The sequence below is a fragment of the Hyalella azteca genome, unplaced genomic scaffold, assembly GCF_000764305.2.
Source record: "Hyalella azteca isolate HAZT.00-mixed unplaced genomic scaffold, Hazt_2.0.2 contig16826, whole genome shotgun sequence".
In the NCBI taxonomy this organism is placed as follows: Eukaryota; Metazoa; Arthropoda; class Malacostraca; order Amphipoda; family Hyalellidae; genus Hyalella; species Hyalella azteca.
Window position 1 is genome coordinate 14,161 of NW_025946634.1, and position 20,672 is coordinate 34,832.

The 20,672-nt window shown below is 39.1% G+C and overlaps 1 protein-coding gene across 1 annotated transcript; it reads left to right on the forward strand.

Annotated features, from left to right (window-relative positions):
- Positions 1-2,056: 2,056 nt before the first annotated feature.
- LOC108670652 lies at positions 2,057-13,726 on the forward strand. The gene is made up of 5 exons (XM_018158127.2): positions 2,057-2,162; positions 5,628-5,739; positions 7,013-7,153; positions 12,527-12,640; positions 13,551-13,726. The coding sequence occupies exons 1-5, from the start codon at positions 2,139-2,141 to the stop codon at positions 13,724-13,726; spliced, it is 567 nt and encodes a 188-aa protein (XP_018013616.1). The 5' UTR covers positions 2,057-2,138.
- The last annotated feature ends 6,946 nt before the right edge of the window (positions 13,727-20,672 follow it).

Consider the following 20,672-nt stretch of genomic DNA (forward strand, 5'->3'; position numbering starts at 1 on the left):
TTATGACATCAAATGTCTAAACCCAGTTCAGAACTTTGATGTCTTAAAATTACTCTGAGCTAATAGTACTTTGTGGATACTATGACCTCATTCTTCTACCATGCATGTCGTACTCTACTGGTATAACAATTGTAAGGATTGCGTGCGTAGGTAAACTGCGGCAAAAGAACGTATAAAACAAAACCTGACGAATTTTTTTACAGTGGTCAGAATCATTGTTTGAAAGTTGTTGAAAGTAAAAAGAAACGTTAAAGTCAAAATGATGAAGGAGCTTCACATAAAGAACATCCTCAGTGGCCTCTTCACTTCGGTGAGACTGACGTCAACTTATGTTTATTCATGAGACATATCCTCAAAATATACGGAGTGGTAAACTTAGCAATTTGGCTGCATGGCAATTGATTGACTTGCGCGTACTTATTGAACTTTCAGTGCATGTTCCATTTCCGATTATTTATTTTTAATGCAACAGTGAATATAACATATTGTTAGGCCGCGTTGAAATGTTCACAGAATACGTACCTCAGAATTAAAACCAGTCGGCATCAAAACCAGATATCAAATGTATTTTAAAACTTTCTTAATAGATTGTCAATAACAGTTTGTTTATATTAAGGAAATTTCACACAGACCGGCTGTGTGAGTGTTAATTCCTAAATAGTTTATTTTATAAGTGCCAACAAAATGCACTTTATGATAATTATGCATAGACGAACATCATAACATTGTTTTTAAAACTGTAATTTAAGAAAATTACCTTTTATTATCAGCGGCGAAATTTTCAATTATAATCAAATTGCAGATGAATTGCAAAGAATTTACATTCTTGAAACTAGTCACTCAGTTGCCACGGGCTAAAATATTTTTGTAAGAAGGTACATCGTGCATGTTTTTTACGCAATAATTTCCCAAAAGTTCCCTTCATTAATAGTGATCGCCTATGTGAGTTATTTTGAGAAGGCTTAAAATTTATTCAGATTATAATTTACCATTTGCCAGTCTAACCAAATGTCCTCACTTCAATTGCACGGTTACTGCTTCTTTTTGCGTCAAAAGCACTACGTATCTTCTTGTAAGTCTCATATTAAATTAACTGCAACGGTAGCAACCAATTGTGAGTATATCCGAAGATAATTGTTATTATTTATTATCCTCGTGCCTTATGTACTTACGTAAGTAATATTTACATTGATTTATTTTTCCTGATGCTGTTCCCCTTGTTTCATTTTAACTTGTTCTATGTGCAGGTGCTGTGCTTTGGACTCTCTATGGCATCGTATTCCGACAGCGTGAGCTGCAACAATTTTTATTTGCTCCTTAGATTATCATTTGTGCATTATCCGTTTTGCACGGTTATTTTTTATTAAGTGAACTTTCGTGCAAAAAAATGTTACAGCTAGGCTCCAAAATTCTTTAGACCTAAAATGATCTTATCTATGATTTTTAACAATGCATGTTTCGCTAATGCTAGAGTAGAAGATAAAAGCATTTACCTCAGAGGCATTTTCTTTAACTTGTATTCTGGTATATAGTTCATAATGCAAAGTTATCGGCAAAGTTTTAACAATATTAGAGTTTTCCAGAACGTTATAGTTCGTTCTAGTTGAGGCACCATATAATCTTAGGTTTTGGTCGATTGAAAATGGAACTGAAAGGTTCATCCTGTATTTTCACAACATATTGATCAAAGTTCTCATGATCTATCCGATTACTTGCTTGGAAAGGATTTACAAACAGTTTAAAAAACTACTTTTAATCCATTGAATTCAGCAACATCGAATCGATTAATAGCGTCACGGAAGCATTACACGTCTGTGCTCTTTGGCCGGGCCAAATTGTGTCAGGGTAACCCACACTGAAGCAAATACACACTGAAGTGCATCGCTATTTCAAAAAAGCCTCTTATAATTTTTTAATTGTAATCTACGTACTTTCACACAGAGCCCATTCAAAGCCTTATATAAAACCTCGAACAAGCAACCCGCACAATTCATCAATTGCAGATGCGAGCTTTATGCGTCATCATTTACCTTTAACATATTGAAGTAACCCACCCGCAGGTAAACGTGGCTTCACGCTCGTCTGGTCTGCAGGGCTGTCGGGCGACTACCACTTCCGTGCGCTTCAGGACCCTGTTAATGCGGGGCCCGACATCGATGATGGTGAGCCATTCAAATACAAAAAAAAACACTTGCAGCAATACGGCGGAAAATATATACCACTTTCAGGTTGTACATATTTTTCAATGTCAAACTATAAAAGACATGTTTGAGACGTAGTTTTTTATCCCTTACCGATTTTGTTCAACGAATTTTTTGCATTTGGCTCCTTGAAATGGTGAATCATTTTTCCAGTCATTTACCTGTCATTTTCATGCCGGTTTATTGAATTTCATTCATTTGAGTAGAGTTATTACCCGTATATTCAGCTAATGCATGAATCACTTGCTGATTTGCATATTTAATGAGGCTTGATAAATTATTAACAGGTGGTGGAATGTTAATCCTTCCGTCAAATTATGCATGAAAACGTGTCTATATATCAGACGTACCGACGCTATAACGTGTCTCCTTCCTTCAGACATACCGACGCTAACGCGTGTCCTTCCTTCAGACGTGCCGACGCTAACGCGTGTCCCTTCTTCAGACGTACCGACGTTAACGTGTGTCATTCTCTCAGACATACCGACGCTAACATGTATCCTTCCTTCAGACATACCGACGCTAACGTGTGTAATTCCTTCAGACGTGCCGACGCTAACGCGTGTCCCTTCTTCAGCTAGACGTACCGACGCTAACGTGTGTCATTCTCTTTCTCTCAGACATACCGACGCTAACGTGTATCCTTCCTTCAGACATACCGACGCTAACGCGTGTACTTCCTTCAAACGTACCGACGTTAACGTGTGTCATTCTCTCAGACATACCGACGCTAACATGTATCCTTCCTTCAGACATACCGACGCTAACGTGTGTAATTCCTTCAGACGTACCGACGTTAACGTGTGTCCTTCCTTCAAACGCACCTTTGGATTTGGATTTGGGGTGTTGTCTCAGAAAAACATTTCAGGATCAGGCCTTTGCAACGGCCATCAGCCACGCATCGCATATTCATTTGTTAGCAGGAAGGAAAAAGGGAAACCAAGCCAAGTGGAAGAAAAATAAAAGGAGAGGCTAGAGGGGTGAGAAAGTTTGTGTTAAGGGTGAGATGAAATCAAGGGGAAGATAAATTCAAGCGGAAATCCATTTGGTTTATTATTGCTATTTGTTAATTATTGCACTGTTTAGTTTGTATTTGTATTAGGTATGGGGCCTCTTAGGCTCTGAATGACTATTTGTGGTATATTATATTATTATGGTTTGGTTATTCCAATTTTATTATTGCTTTTTTTCTTACACCCCGGCCTCCACTCTTGCCAACCTCATGTCCCTCGCCCTCCACGCACTCTCCAAAAATCGCTTCCCTCTCTCAGTCATAGCAGCAGTCACCCCCGTTGACAGGCCCACAATCATTGCAATCCATTCGTCTCCTGTTCGCTCATACATCGCACCATTACCTCATTCCAGTCATACAGTATCACTCTCATCATTTCCTGTCTCTTCCTCGCTTATGCATCACACTCCATCATCATATGCTCCACAGTTTCCCTCTCCTCTTTGTCACACATTAAACAAATATACTTTCTTCTCTCATTCCACCTGTATGTCCGCTCATTCACACTCAACGCATTTGCTTTCACACAGAACATTAAGTCTCCATCTCTACTTCCATCATATATATACTCATACCTTGGCATCTCTTTCATCTTGTACAATCTCATGCAGGCTGTCCTTTCTTTCCATTCCTTGATTCCAAACTCTTAAACCACACAATTTCACTCTCTTTTCTATTTCTTTCTTTCATTCTTCGACATCTCATTCGATCCCTGTTGCACCCTGTACTGTCATCATCCATTCCTCTCTTGGTCTATTATTCCCATGGAGGGCGAGCCCATGTTTCATGTAACTCACACTTTCGTACTATTGCATCACACTTACGATCCCATTTGCTCACTCTCAAGTTCTACGGGTGCATCTTACGTGCCCAACGTACATCATCCATTCTTTCCAGACGTACTTTATATCTCAGTGCTGCTTTCATTCTTCTCTCTCTAAAAGTACTCCACCCCATATCTCAAGGAGCCTCCACTGCAGTCCATCTGAGGCTCCAAGAGCCAGTTTAGCTATGCTATTCTGTACAACCTCCAATTTATCCAATTCACCACCATTCCACGCAATAACGTCCATTCCATACATAATCCCAGGTACCGCCGCACTTTTCCATACTTGTCCTAGAACGTCATATTTACTTGCTCTCACTCATGCTGCACTGCCCGGCATTCCTAACCACTGATTCGCTTTACTTGGACTTAATGCTTTAGTTCTCTCACATCCATTTTGATTCAACACTCATTAACAATTATCTGTACTCATTTGTCATCCCAATTACATTTTTTCCCAGCTGCCACACTCTGTCAACATCCTCAGCTGCTCCGTTCACAATTAACTACCACCTGACTCTTCTCTGGGCTAAAGCGCACATTGAAATCCTTGCCGTACTCAGTTATAGAGTCAACCATACTCTGAAGTTCAACCCCATTTTCACTCATTATTACTGCATCATCAGCATACAATAGCCTTTTTAGTCTTCTAACTCCAACACACACTCCCACATACATTCTTCTCAGTGTAGCAGCCATCTCTTCAGTGTATAGGTTGAAGAGAAGCGGTGACAGGATACATCCTTGTCAAACGCTCTTCACGCTTTCACTCAGTCAGTCTCCAGATCTCCAAGCCTTTATTTAGCTCGAGTATTTACCTACATACTTTTAACGATCGTCACATACTTTTCACTCGTACCAATTTTTCCATATCTGGCACAAGAATTTTCTGACAACTCTATCATACTTTTTTTCTGTATCTATAAAGGCCAAGTAGACTCTCCTTCCATCTCTCTTCATTTTTTTCAATCAATAAATTCACAACAAATATGTTTTCTTCTGCTCTTCTGTCATACCTGAAACCATTCTGCTCCTCACCAAGTCCTCCTTCACGCTCCATACATATTTGCATTCGCTCATTGAAAACTGCACAGAAAATCTTGCCGCTAACGTTTGTCCTTCCTTCAGACGTACCGACGCTAACGTGTATCCTTCTCTCAGACGTACCGACGCTAACGTGTATTCTTCTTCAGACGAACCGATGTTAACGTGTGTCTTTCCTTCAGACGTACCAACGTTAACGTGTCTTTTTCACAGACGTACCAACACTAACGTAGCGTGTGTCCTTCTCTTAGACGTACCAACGCTAACGTGCGTCCTTCTCTCTGACATACCGACGTATCTTTCCTTTAGACGTACCAACCTAACGTGTTTCCTTTCTTCTGACGTACCGACACTTAAATATGCCCCTTCTCTCAGACGTACCGACGCTAACGCGTGTCCTACCTTCAGACGTACCGACGCTAACTTTTATCCTTCTCTCAGACGTACCGACGCTAACGTATGTCCTTCTTTCATACGTACCGACGCTAACGTGCGTCCTTCCTTTCGACGTACCGACGCTAACGTACGTGTGTCCTTCCTTCAGACGTATCGACGCCTTCAGATCACAGCGAACGATTTGGCTTTCGCAACGACTGCGTCCAAAAACATCACAGCATCGGATGTGGTGCAGTGCGCGAGAATGTCTGCTTTGGCAAGTAAGAATCCTACTTTAGATTCCATCCCGTGGGAAAGTATTTTTGATTTCATCGGATAATGACGCGCTACACCCGAGAGACTACTTAGTTAATGCGATCTCACTACTTGGATGTTAGTCAAAAGTTATCGCAAGCGATACCGGATGATAAAATATATAAATCTATGGACAGAACATTGGTAGCAGCATTCAGGATTGTGGTGAACTTACCTAGGATTGGGCAAGCCTTACCAGGCCGAGAGCGGTACCAACGGTATCACCGATACAACGACGGTGTTACTATTCGCAACTTCCGGGCTTATTTAGGCTTGATTCTCACCTTCTGCCTGGCGCGTTCTAAGCATATGCCAGTCACGGTCCGTTCCCAGTCAGGAGCATCCGTATGTTGAGTCCAGTCACGGGTCGTCTTCACTTCAGCTCATTTCGCATCATTTTCGTATTTTCAGTTCTTTTCGTACCGTGCCAGTCAAGTCAAGGTCAAATATCTTTTGCCTTGATCTTGGCAGGACCGTGTCTGAAATGTCAGGTGCTTTGCACGGCTGGCTTGCATGTTCTACAAAAATGCATTAAAGAATACTGGACTGCATGGTGAGGGCCCTGCAGTATGGTACGAATCAAACCGTGCAGATATGAAACTTTTTGTGCGCGTTCGTGATAATCAGTCGACTTTGTTCGAACTAAATGTTATTTATGAAAGATACGATCAGCTGGGGTCTGATTGGCCCAAATTTAGGGCCCTGTCTTCATTTAATCAGCTCTCTATTTTAGAGCATTTAATATATTATTTATCAATGTATCATAATGTGTCAACAAACTTTACATCCTCATTTCAGAACTATGTTCAGACCTCTCCATTGTTCTGCAAATTTATTATGATGTGATTTTGAATTGTTGTACCAAAGTTGCCTTCAATTGGGGAAACTTCATGCCATACTTCTAAACAATACGAAACTTATGTTAAGTATTGGTTGGGTTAAAGTGAGGCATGATAAAATTATCATCAGAGTTCTGTTTTCCTCTCTGACTAGCTAATTATTTGCAACATTGAATATTCAGCTCACAAGGTAATCCATCAACGAGCATAAGTTCATGAGTTTACTCAGCAATTAAGAGTGGTGGTTGTCATCCTATCTCAGTGAGTGTGGAATCTTTTTTGGGTTTTGAAGCTCTTGCGAAAAAAAGATTTAGGTACTCGAAATTTATTAAGAGCAAAATATTAATCACATATGTCTGAATCATAATAAAATTGCCAGGAAACGAATTAATTTTTCCAGATATGACTGCCTTCGCGTTCGATGGAACCTGCACGGCTTACCAAATCAAATGGAAGCCTTGCTCATGTCCTGATGGCGAGAAAGTCATTTACGTGGCGAATTCCAGCATTTCCTACGGACCACCTGCAACTGTGCCTTTCAGTGAGTCCGTGAGATACATGTATGAATTAGCTGTAACATTACTGTGTATGAGTACGTTCACAAGTTAGATTGAAATTATAGATGAACGTAGAATTCGGATTTGATTTGTGAAGCAGAGAATTTGCTTTAAAGTCAAACTGGTCAGCGATTGAAGTAACCCTGAAATAAATAAATGTGTTAAATTTTTAGTTGCGTAAGTGAACTATTTCTGATTCCACAAGCAAATACAATACATTCAACGTCGTCTGACTGCATCCATCGATATTCAGAAGGATCTCGAGTAAATTGTTATGGATAAATAACACCTGGCGTTAGAAGGCAGAAGTGTTGTTTAGGTTAGGTTATGCGAGGCTGTGACTTGCACTAATCTCAAGCCAAAAGGCACTTTTACATGCGGCTAGTATAAGCTGTGAGCATGCATTGCATGTTTTACACTCCCAGTTTAGCCGGTTGAAAGCTTATATACGAGGATAGTATTTGTTAAACAGTATTTTCGCATCCGCAAGTGCCAGTTCGTCGTTGGAGCCGTCGACCGAGGTCTGTACATGGTATATGGAACGTAATTAACGGTAAAGACGAGATTGAGGATGCGTTTGATGAACCAGGCAAAAGAACCTGCTGTTGAGGTTGAAAACCATGTAGATCAACGTAGAGTTTAAGTGAGGGACCTAATAAGGTATCGTCAGAGCTGGGCAGCGCTACTTGGAAATGTAGCGGCGCTACCGCTACCGCTACATGCTCTAAATGTAGCGGGCGCTACCGCTACCGCTACACCCACTAGATTGTAACGGGCGCTACCGCTACCGCTACAGTAAAATGTAGCGCGCTATATTAGCCGCTACAATGGCCAAAATTATTGGAAACCTCTAAATATTTATTGTTTTGCTATTGGGATTTACTCATTAACATTTAATGATAATAAAACATTTTTAAAACATATCAATGCAACTTTATTGCAATTAACCTAACCGAACTAGTATGGGTTATCCCAGGGTTAGATACAGTAAATAGAAGTTACAGTTATTTTTATGTTTACCTTCCCTACATGGATGTGAACTTTAATCTACCAATCTAAGAAATTATCCACATATACATATAAAAATCAGTCTTTTTTTGTATATATAAGTGGATTATTTTTGAGATTGGTATATTAAAGTAGACATCCATGTAGGGAAGGTGAAACATAAAAATAACTGTGAGCAAACTGAAAGATGAAAAAAACCTGCAAGTGGTAACTGGTAACAACTTAACAAGTAACAACTAACATGTTAACACTAGTAACAGGCTGAGGTTGACAACATTACACCGAAATCTTTCGTACAGTTTTATTCTGTAATTTATATTATGTATGTATCATGCCGGTTTTTAAATAATATTTAATACTATTAAGGGGACCGGCTACCCTAAAAATCGAACATTTTGGCTTTACCGTGTTCTTGACTCATTTTGTAGCTGCTGAAAAGGCGCGTCTAACGCAGTTTACCGCATGTCTGTGCGTGCTATAATTTTTGCGTAAGACAATTCTAAAAATATATATATATGAACATTTAAACACGAGTGGTTAATGACCAGAGAAATCATTGATTTAAATTTTCAGGATCGAACAATATTCTTCAGTGGACGTTGGTTGATAAAAATTCAGGTTCAATGAAGTAATTTAATTTATTAACGACGTTTCGAATGTGACATCATTCATTTTCAGTTATAGGAAGCATTGAATACTGAAATTTTGGCGGAAATAAGTACATGAAACACGTAAATATGATACAACACGAAAATTTGGAACCGCGAAAATAATTCCGAAACAATCTCAAAGTTCAGAAAATCCGGTAGTTATGAGACGAGTAGCTGGAGTCCAATCCGTAGAGATGAGGGCTTCAGCTATCGTCGGTCGAATATTTCTGGTCACTGCACGATGAAGATGCTGGTGTGTTTCTCCAGCACAGTGAGAGTTGTTGTCAAGGGTGTCAGGGAGCCTGTTGAATTCATCACGGATCATGAGATGAAGTTGCTCACTCTAGAAGCCTTTTTTTAATATGTGCATGGTTTGACTTATATATGGGAGGGGGAGGAAGGTGGGGGGGGGTAAAAATGTGAAAAATGTGAAAAAAAATGGGAAGAACGCAAAAAAACGATGAGGAAAATAAAAAATTGGGGCTCTACAGTCGCTAGATAATGTTGTTACAAATCGAATGATATGTGTCTCGACATTGTAGCATGTGATTTGCAAAAGTTATAAACTTTTCACCACCTTTTTCTTAGCTCGCTTTCGTGTCCCTCTGTCTGATGATCAAATCATGCAATCGATATTTCACCAACTTTCCCGTTAGCTAGCGCTCTGAAACTTTTAGGGAAGCTCAGCTCCCGATAACAATACAATAATCAATAATTTGTTGCACGTTTCCAGGCGTATTTATTACCGAACCTTTCTTTATTACAGCCACGCACCCAGATAAATACGGGAACAACAATGTATCCCCTCGAATACAATTTTCTACAGAACTTCGAAAAGAATTTTCTTTCGTGCATTTGCGTGGCCAACTGAAATAAAATGAATATTATGTAGGATGGTTGACCTTTTTGCAGTAGTTATAAACTCTAAAGGAACTCACAAGCAGGGGTTTGGGAACCTATAAATGCACGTCATCCTCGAGAGGATATTCGTGTTTAGACTGCGTATATCGATGATACGCTGCGTATCATCGATACGTACGTCAAGTCAAGTAAATTGGCTCGCAACAACGTTTTTCATGTGTAGCAACGGACTAAAAAGGAGAAAATATAATACTTAAAAAAACTAAAAAGTAGAAAATAAAATGTATAAAAAAATTTTTAAAGACCACGTTTTTCATGTGGACTCAAAAGTAGAAAATAATTTTACGGCAGCTACTGATCTCTGTTTGCTTTCATTCTCTTGGTCTTTTGTATTTCAGTTAAAATATTTTACAACATCTAAAACAAAAAACGTGGGGCGCATGTGTATTTAATTGTTTGGTGATTACTTGATATGATGAATATGATGGTTCATTGAACATTTGATAAGTGTATTGCTGATATATCTGATTTGAGCAAATTTTGTTATTTACTGTTGGTATATTGATTTATCATGTTTCATCCAATATAGGTAGTTTGTAATGTGTATAAGTAATTCAAGCAAGTAAAGATATGAATCATGAAAAACGCAGGTCAGGGTATGTGAAAATTTTAAAAGAATCAAATTTTGAGAATTTTAAATGAACGCGTGGACTATATCTAATCAATTTAAGAGGCATATTAAGACATTTGAAAAGAAAATGCATTAAGTATCTAAATAGTTCACTATTCAATAGCTGACTATCGAATCAAAGGTATATGGAGTAACGAATAGTGATAGAAAAATTCGAAATAGTGGTTGAATACAAAATTGAAATTAAGGCATGCCTAAATGAAGATGCGCCCCACGTTTTTTGTTTTAGATGTTGTAAAATATTTTAACCGAAATACAAAAGACCAAGAGAATGAAAGCAAACAGAGATCAGTAGCTGCCGTAAAATCATTTTCTACTTTCGAGTCCACATGAAAAACGTGGTCTTTAAAATTTTTTTTATACATTTTATTTAGAGTACCCATCATTTCCAGTTTTCTATCATTTCCACGTTTTCTTTCATTTTTTTAATTTACATGAACAAAAAGGTCTTAGATTTCTGTTTTACATATGTGTACTAAGTTTCAAAACGATCCGTCTGTAAAAAAAAAAGTTTTGTTGGAGGGTAGCCGGACCCCTTAAGTAAAATCTAAAAGCTTTATTTATAAATGTAGCGGTAGCGCTGTATCTGCAAAACCTCGTATCGCTACTTAAATATGTAGCGGGCGCTACCGCTACCGCTACATTGCCTTAAATGTAGAGCCGCTACTGCTACTGCGCTACATGTAGCGGCCGCTACTAGCGGCCGCTACATGTAGCGCGCTACTGCCCACCTCTGGGTATCGTTCAAGTTTCAAAACACTACTTTCTCAATTGAATTTTGCTGGAATATTCATCGTGACGCGTATTCTACCGTAGATCGTACATTTGCAATATCCATAAGATCAGTTCAATATCATTCGAACACCTCCTGACGTTCTTTAAGCGTCGTCTAGACTTATTCGTTGTCTAGACTTATTATAATTATTATTTCAACTGGACGCCGAAGACATCAATGTTAGAGTTCCAACTTATAAACTTAGATTATTCTAAACTGTAAGCCGAACTATAATCTTAAATAATATTCTATAATCGTTCACGCTGTTCCTCAATATCCTCGGATCCCGCTAAACCGGACCAACCCTCAGGTCTTATTTAATTACCATCATATAAGAGGTGAAGAGAAAAGCAACCTCGTACACAAGACATAGTTCTTAACATTAGAAATATTTGCCCCTAGCGGGATACAGAGCTGCACAGATATGCACATTAAGGCTGCTGCAGCCCTACCGCCGATACTTGATGGCACATTAACAACCTAAACAGCTTAATACACATTTGCATCAGCTACATGCATCTTAAGAATTAATCATCACAATATTTGGAGTGCAAAAACTTGCAGTGAATACTCGGAGCTAATACTAACCCCGTGTATAAGCACCCTAACTTCCGCCCCGTGGCTCTAAGCAGACCTTGCCTGTCGACATTGAGTGCGTAGTGGGTCTTGGAAAAAGTTATGAGTTCAGCGTGAAAGTTCGTATTTGCGGTGTTTCGATAAATATGATTAAGTTTAGGGAAAATAAAGGCCGGTAACTCTGAGCCTGTGTGAGTTCAGGTTTATTAATATCAATCCACATGAGGGAGTGAATGTATATTTAATGTGCGTTTCATTACTGGTGTGTGTCTTGGCGTACTGTAGGGAGTAAGTGTAGGTGTGCGCATTTAAATGTGAGCGTAGTTTAAGGCCTAAACTACAGCTATGGCGATTATTTCAGGGCCTTAAACGTTCTTAGTCGGATGTTCTTCCTCTATTTAGGGAATTTGTGCACAGCATAGTAATCCCATAAACGTTGGATCTACACTGCAGACCCAGTAGTGTACAACGCATCCTAAACTTTGCATAACCATCTTACTAGAAGCGAGGTAGAGTCCCACAAGTTACTTCCACTTTGCGCTAAATGCATATCCAGGTAGGGGTCTTTCTAATTAGCAGCGAGCCGGTGACACCAGCAGTCAGGTAACCTATAGAGATTGTGCTGTACCATTTCGTAAAACTTATTTGCGCTCATTCCTTATGCCAACCTAAGACCTAATAAACACTTATCTCGGATAGTTAATTGCTATTCGCGTCTATTGAAACTGACACCTCTATTTAGCATGTCGTTTACCCTTGACAGTAAATCGTTGTTTTTTATATTTTATCTCAACAGGCACCGCTCCCTACATCAACACCACTGTCGAAAAAATCGAATTAAAGCAGTACCAGCTCGTGAATTTCTTCTCGGATATCTTTTCTCAAGCTTTGAAATCATTTGAGGGAGATGGTAAGTGGTTAAAAATGTCTGAATTACTTATTATTCTCTTGAAACTAGACGGAAAAATCTTATCTTCTCTCAACACCGCTTTTACAACACCTAATCTTGTGGAAGAGTGGTTTCCTTAACATAACATAACATAGTGATGTCGGCGCTGGAGTGTAGGCCTGATGTGGCCTGTCGCCGATTAACTTCCATCTCTAGCTGGGCTGATTTGGTTTTATTTTTTATTCTAGAGGCCGTAGATGGCTTTTCTCTAGAGGCCGTTGAGGGCTTTTCGACTATCTTTTTTATTTTCTGTCCAGCCATTATTAAATGCACGAACTAGATCTCTTGAACGGAGAAAAATACAGAAAAGGACGGAGAACACAGTCCTTGACACAGTAAAATTTTGAAGCAGCACTTAAACCGTGTACCGCGCACCGTAGGTGGCAGGCATGGAGTAGGAATGTCTCCTTGTCCTGGTGACATCTTCCGCTGAATTTGTATTAAGTGTTACCACTTATTTTACTCTTACACACGTCACTCCCATAATCACGATGAAATGGAGCTGATCTACACTCTTGCTAAGCGAAAATTACCATGGGAACTGTTGAGAATTCAAATACTGACTCGACATAGGCATTCTGTAAATGTTGGCTGGGCTGCCAGCCTCAAGATGTCAAACACAATAAAATTTGATTTAATTTCTCCGTTTTATTTTTTCCGATTATGGTTTTCTGTTGCCGCTTTATGAGTAGCATTGATTATCTTGGCGCACATAAGTATATATCAAAGTCATTAAAAACTGAATTATTAGTTTTCCTCATACGATTTTAAAACGTAAGGTAATTCGAATTTTAAAAACTCGACAAAATTGCATTCCATAGTTGTAGGATATTCTTATTACATTACTAACAATAGATTTTTTTCTTTCTAGCGGTCAAAAATTATGCGGACGATTTCGTCTTTCCTCGAAAAGATGGCGGTTACAACTCTGCTCCTTTCTCTGTTTTGGACGTGGCTTCTTGCGTCACCGACACCCCACGCGGGATGCCCGTCCTCGTCAGCACAATTCATCCGACTTATTACATACGTGAGCACAGGAGTACATGATTTATTTACATAAAGAAGAGAACTAATAACTGATGTGTTTGTTAATATGTCATTATTGCTGCGTGGTGTATTGCATTCAAGAAAACCGTGGAGTTCAACTAAACTTCTGTGACTTCAGCTTCTGGGAAAAGCTGGTACGATGAACTGTCATCGTACGAAAGATACATCGCCATCATAAGATCTTATAGATTTACTTAGCAATTGAAAGGGTTAATTGCACATGTTTGCGCTTAAAAAAATGTATCATGTTTAACTAGTGGGTTTAATAGTATTTTGTTATTATGCACTCAGTGAATAGGATAGCCGTAACAGAAGACAAAACTGTGTCAGGCAGACGTGGCCAATCAGAAAGGCTCTTATTCCAAGAGCTGAAAATGTTAATTAAAATACAAAGTTTAATCGATTCCAAAGAAATCTTACCTCTTTCACTTCATATCAAGATGGGGCTTGTGAAATAGTTTGTGAAAACATTGAGCAAAAGGAAATTGTTTCAAGTATCTTCGCGAAGGGATACGTGCAACAAGGACAATTCCGGGCTTGAAAAGCAAGTCCTATGAGGAAAGATTAATGATTATGAAGCTTCCAGGCCTTAGTCATCGACGTCTGCATGGGAAACTCATTGAAGCATACAAGTATACTCATGGCTTATACAAGGTCCCAGAAGGATCACTAGAATTTGAAACAAGAACCAACACCAGGGGCCACAGCTATAAACTAAAAAAACAGCGTTGGAACACATCCGTGCGACAACATTTCTTCTCGCTTCGAGTCACCGACATGTGGAACAGCCTCCTTGATAGCATCGTTGACGCTCCGAGTATGAACGCCTTCAAGAACAGACTAGACGAAGCTATGCAGGAGCATATGTTCAGTCTTAAAATGCCTAGCAAATTACGGACCAGGCAACAAGTCCAGCAGCTATCTCAATCAATCGTCAGTTATGGAAAGATCGTGTTCCAAAGGCCGGATCCCTTGTGAATCAAGTCACGAAAAATTTAAAAATCGGCTTGTCCGGTACCCGGATAAAGAAGTCACGGCTGTGAAGATAAGATAAGAAGATAAGATTTTCAAAGGACCAGATAGGTTACGATTCGACTTTCACTGAGTATTTGTTGGGCAATACGTAAAAAATATAACACAGTACTCACTGCAGTGAGCTCATTTAATTTCTCGTCGACGAAAACGTGAAGCCACGAAAGGACAGACAGGCGGACGGACGGACAGACAGGCAGACAGACGGACATGGCGAGCACAATAGTGCATTTTTTCCATAAATGAGAAAATGCGCTAAAAAACCTTTGTCACAGAACGGCAACGGAAGAAAATAATGCCTAAAATTCATTTAAACTAGTTGTAACAGGCTTCTTTAGCAACCAAAAATTTACACTTGCCGTGTGCTGAATTTTCACAAAACTACAAAATGTTGGACTACAATCAGTTATGAGTCCATTTCCTTCACTCACATGTGAACTACTTTCCAGAAAATCTAGGAGCTGTAAGTGACAACCAACGAGAATGGTTCTATCAGAATATCAAATAAGTGAAGCGAATAATATTAAATAAGTGAATAATTAAACACATAACTTATCACTACGATATATATTTAACAAAATATTGTTGTGCGTTTTGCTATTTTTTCATGTTAAAATAGTAAAAACTAACCCGAAATCATTACATATCGAAATTATTTTGTCTTACGCGGCAGGAGAAAAACCAATATCATTTTTTAAATTAGCCCAAAAACACATAAAGATCATTCAACAAAATCAAAATAAATTTTAAAAAGTGTTTTTTTGCAGAACTGTGTTGTAAGCAAATGTCACAATGACTTATGAACCACGAAACTGATAAAAATTTCACGGAAATTAATAATAGAATCCGGGTAACTACCTAATAAATCATACATAATAATGCTTTAGTCAACTTAATACGTCATGCAGTGTCCTGAAAGATGTAATCCGTATTAAGAATTAATTTCCTTTAATTCAGCCTCTTCATCCATTTTTAGAGACTAGCAGAGCGGAGATTTGCGACCTGTTTAAATAGGATGTGATGGAATTTCCCCCATTGTTGTTGTTGTTGTTGCATGTCTGCAACGAGCATGTCTGCAATGTACGTGATGCGGTGATACGCGGTTAACTTATTTAACCCTCTACCGCCTGACACGAGTAACCGGAGCAATATTGTCACAAGCCTACTTCCCAAAGAGGATACATTCTAGTGAGCGCAAAATGACTTGCACTGATGGTTGTTACACTCAATAGTTTACGTGGAATTTAAGTTGAAAGTATGTTCATGGAGAGTGACATACGGCTGTATAGAGGGTTAATTGTGTATCTTAGATTATATCAGGATATGGGAATAAACTCGAATATCGTGTTTTTGGTGCCCTGAGAAACTCCCCAACATGCCTACATTACCTTATTGGTTTACGGTTACTGATAAATCATAATGAAAACACTTTATTGCACTACTGTCTTCTAATTAACGTATTGTAGAATCAACTTCTTGGAAACAATTCTACTGAATAAACACTCACGAACGTCAACAATTCAATTCTTGGCTTCATCTAGATAGGAAGCACTTTATCGTGTCTTCATATAACAACAATTGAGTTATTCGAACATTCTATTTGCTCGCAATTTCAATGAAGATTTATGTGTAAGTTATTTGCCATCACATTTAGTCACGATCTTTTTGTGTAATTACTCAGCAATGGTCCCCGCCGTTAAATCACTCTAATTTCAATCAAAATTGTTAACATTTTTAAAATAGATTAGCTATTCGATGTTCGCATTTGAAAGTTAATTTCCTTAGGGTACGCACACAGTGAAAGCAGGTTTGCCCGCGCGGGCAACCAGCTCCAACCTGCCACAAGAATGAACATTGGATAATAATGTAAGTGTTCACAGTGAAAACCTGTACGAATAGGCTTCTGTATTCTATGGTTTCAGGCGCCAGCCTGAGCAGGTAACCAGCACGCTGGCAACCTGCTTTCACTGTGTGCGTACCCTAAGTTCCCTACCACTTGCACTCTATTGCAGGGCTGCATTAGTTTATACATCTTTATTGTCTAATGACTTACATACATCTTTGTTGTCTAATAACTTGTTCGTTGTCACCTCTTAACTTCTCTATTATTCATCTTGCTTTACCGTTCCTAATCAAATCTCATTCATTGTTTCTAAGAATAAAATCGAAAAAATATTTACTCACATTATTGCTTTTGTGGGGATAAGTCACTAGGACATACATTATCACTCTTAGCGTCAGAGTTAAAATTGCCCTCTAATATGGTTTTAATTTTCAGGTAGGAATATTCAATTCTGCAACTTTCGTTCTCCGAGGCACTGCGGCGGCGAAGACGTTCAAAGCAGGTCTCTTATACACATCTAGATGTGTATAAGAGACAGGTTTACGACCTACAGACCTGCTGCACCNTGTTACTTTAGCTGTGTGAAGTGGTGATGCCACGCACGAGTGCTGTTACTTTAGCTGCGTGAAGTGGTGATGCCACGCACGAGTGCTGTTACTTTAGCTGTGTGAAGTGGTGATGCCACGCACGAGCGCTGTTACTTTAGCTGTGTGAAATAGTGATGTTAAGCATCGGTGCCGTTTCTACAGCTGTATCAAATATTCTTTCGATTTTTAGTAGCTCAAAATTTGCTATTTTCTCCATAAAATAACTGTTCAGGTGAAGAGCCCGAGCAATCAAATCTTTCGTTGCCCCAACCTTAGTAAATATGTTAGGAGAAGCTAATTGACAATGGCAGAGGAATGAAGTACCCATAATTAGAATTTTATTATTAGTTTTTTAATTATTACTTTTTTATTTTACATCGAGGATATAAAACAGGTGCTTGCTCAATTGGCCAAATCTATTTCATTTGTTCTTCGATTGTATCAATTCTTCTGAAATTTACTGTAATCCTATCCCAGTCTGTGTTCAAAATTGAGTGGTGTTAAGGATAGGTGAGAAATCACGTGTTTTATCTTTGTGTGTGCGTGCTGCTCAAGAAACTGAATGCACACGTTGAAATTTTGAAATTTATCTATCAATTGCAATTCCATGGAACGTCGGTCGCTTGCTGAATTCTCGACCCTGCAGTGCCCAATTTTAGGGCTAAACACTCAATAATAATTAGGCTATCTATATACTGCAATAATGGGGAGCATGAGGGCATTACTTACGTACTCGTGCTTAGTCCTCCACCTTATCATTTATTCGAGTCATGACTGTACTAATATTCCAATCTTCTGTTAGTTGTCTGAGATGTTGCTTTGGGTCTCAGATGTGATTCATCTTCCCAGTAAATGTGTTGCATTCACACATTGTTTCTATCGCCTACTCTAACGTTAAGCTCCTCATTAAGCCGTGGCTTCATCCTTAACTGGGGGTTGATGTTGGCACCTCACCTCAACACGGACACCTAATTTGTCCAGGTGAAGAACAACGATCGTGACACTGAAAACCTAGAAGAAACCACCGCTTTAGCACCTAGCGTTGTTACCGTGCTAGCGGGTGGGACAAACCTTAATGTTGTTTAAATGAAAGAGTTTTCTATTAAAATAATATTTAGGAATAGTTACAGCAAGACAAATGAAAGCATAAAACAAATGGAGAAGAGTGTGGCATTGATCAACGGCTTTAGATGGCAGTTCCACTAACAAGGGTTAAGAATACTGTTGGGTGTTCTAGGCCAAAACCTTAGTTTATTGGGAGCACAGGGTAAGACTAAAGTGACTTGAGTGACACAAGGTTTGCACTTCCAGACTAACACAATACAAGGAATGCCAGTGGCTGCTAGGTACTAAATGACGGAACTGAATTGAATGCGACTGTCGTTAGTTGTGCAAAAATAACTCTGAATCAAAAATGGAAAATGATTAAATTGAGTCAGGAGTTACTGAAAAATAATGAAATAATAACACAGACTGGTTGAGTGATAAAAGGTTAGATGCCTTCCGGCAACAGCATTGTTCGGGTTACATGTTGCTTTAGCACTATATGATAGAGAAGAAAATAGGTGTTGAGGCGCACCTGTACAATGACGAAATCCTCAAATCCTCATGCCAGTTTGGTGCCCCAAACCATCTTCTTTGACTTCCAGGCGTTGAGTAGTCAGAAAATATTTGTTTTGTGGGTATAAAACGAATGAAATAAAAGTTTTGTGTCCCCAAAAGCCATAAATTCCTCAAAATTTTCGCTATTTTTACTGTAAGTCTGCAGATGCATTTGTAAGTATTTCAATCATTTAAACTAAAAAAGATGCATTCCACTAAATAGGAACTAAAGATGCATTTCAACTAAATAGGAGAATGGAATATTTTGAACACAACCAAGAAATATAAGCTAAAAGAAAAAAATTTTCAGTTGTATGAGTTGAAAATCTTAGGGAATGTCTTCATTTTCTCGCCAGTCTTGAGTATCGGTATCGACGATCCTCTGCATCATAAATGTACAATTACGTCCGGTGGTAGTTTCTATGACCACCTAATAGATTTGAAACTGAGATTACTTAATAAATCTTCTGAGACTCAGGGTACATTGCTGTTCAAAGTAGTATAAGAGAAACGCTCGGCAGCTCCAGCTCTATTATGATAAACTAGCACGGTGAGTACAGAAAGGAAGGATTGACAGATACAGCACAAGTACGTGCTGGAGGTCCGCTCCTCCAGCACGTTCTTGTGCTGTAGCTAGAGACGGCTAGGCAGTACCGCTGTGACTGGCGGGCGGTGCACTCCAGGTCCTACACGAGCCCATCTACTACACGAGTCCAGGTCCTACACGAGCCCATCTACTACACGAGTCCAGGTCCTACGTCACGAGCCCACCTACTACGCGAGTCCAGGTCCTACACGAGCCCATCTACTACACGAGTCCAGGTCCTACACGAGCCCATCTACAACACGAGTCCAGGTCCTACACGAGCCCTGCAACAACAATATTTTAGGGATTATCACTTCTATGTATAATCAGATGAGCAGGGAAGAGGCAAGTGACGCCAAACTGAGGAAAAAGTCTGAGTGTGCAACCAATAAACTGATAACTCTACACACAGCAATGATGTTCATACAGCATACAACCAGTATACAGACAACACAGAGTCGACAAAAGCTTCAGAACATCATCTTTCTCACCGGTAAGAGTGGACGTTTCTGTCAGCTCCGTTGCGATCCAAAAAGGTTGCGTTGTGTAGTGGGCCAAATGAGCTCTTCATCACCTTTAGGGTTCAAGTTTCTGCCCGATAGATTTACCATAAAATGATGGAAAACATTTAGGTAAATATAATAAAATATATACTAAAAATAAATTTAAATCATGAAACAAACGAGAAAAATTTGAAACAAGCTGTTAGCATCGAGAAGACGAAGAATTTTAACATAACTCTACAATTTACTGGAACAGTGCACAGTTTAGTCTTGCCAGACTGCCACCTCTGAAAGTTTTGGTTGAAGCTCCGCTTCTCATTAATGACAACATACTTTCCAAGAAATGATATGCACTTCTAATCACTAGCCATATTTGGGGGAAGTGCGGGGGCTTGCCAAACACGCTCTTCGCTTCAAGCGCGGCCAAAAGTTGGCCCGCTATATATAGTTGTCTTTTTGATAAAAAATTAGATCAGTACTCACTGCAGTGAGTGACAGAGAGCGCATTTTCTCAAAATCGACGAAAACGTGATGTCACGGAAGGACGGACGGACAGACGGACCTGACGAGTACAATACAGCCTTCTTTTCCATAAATGAGAAAATACGCTAGAAAACGCTTAATTCATAGACGCATTGCAACATCGATCTACAGATACGTTCTTCAACCGTTTACAGGGAATTTGTTGTCATAATATAAATTAGCAAACGATTCAGCTTTCCTCGCGATGCATTATACCTGGGCGTTAAGAATAACAACATCAATTCATTACCCAAACTTTAACTAATCTCAT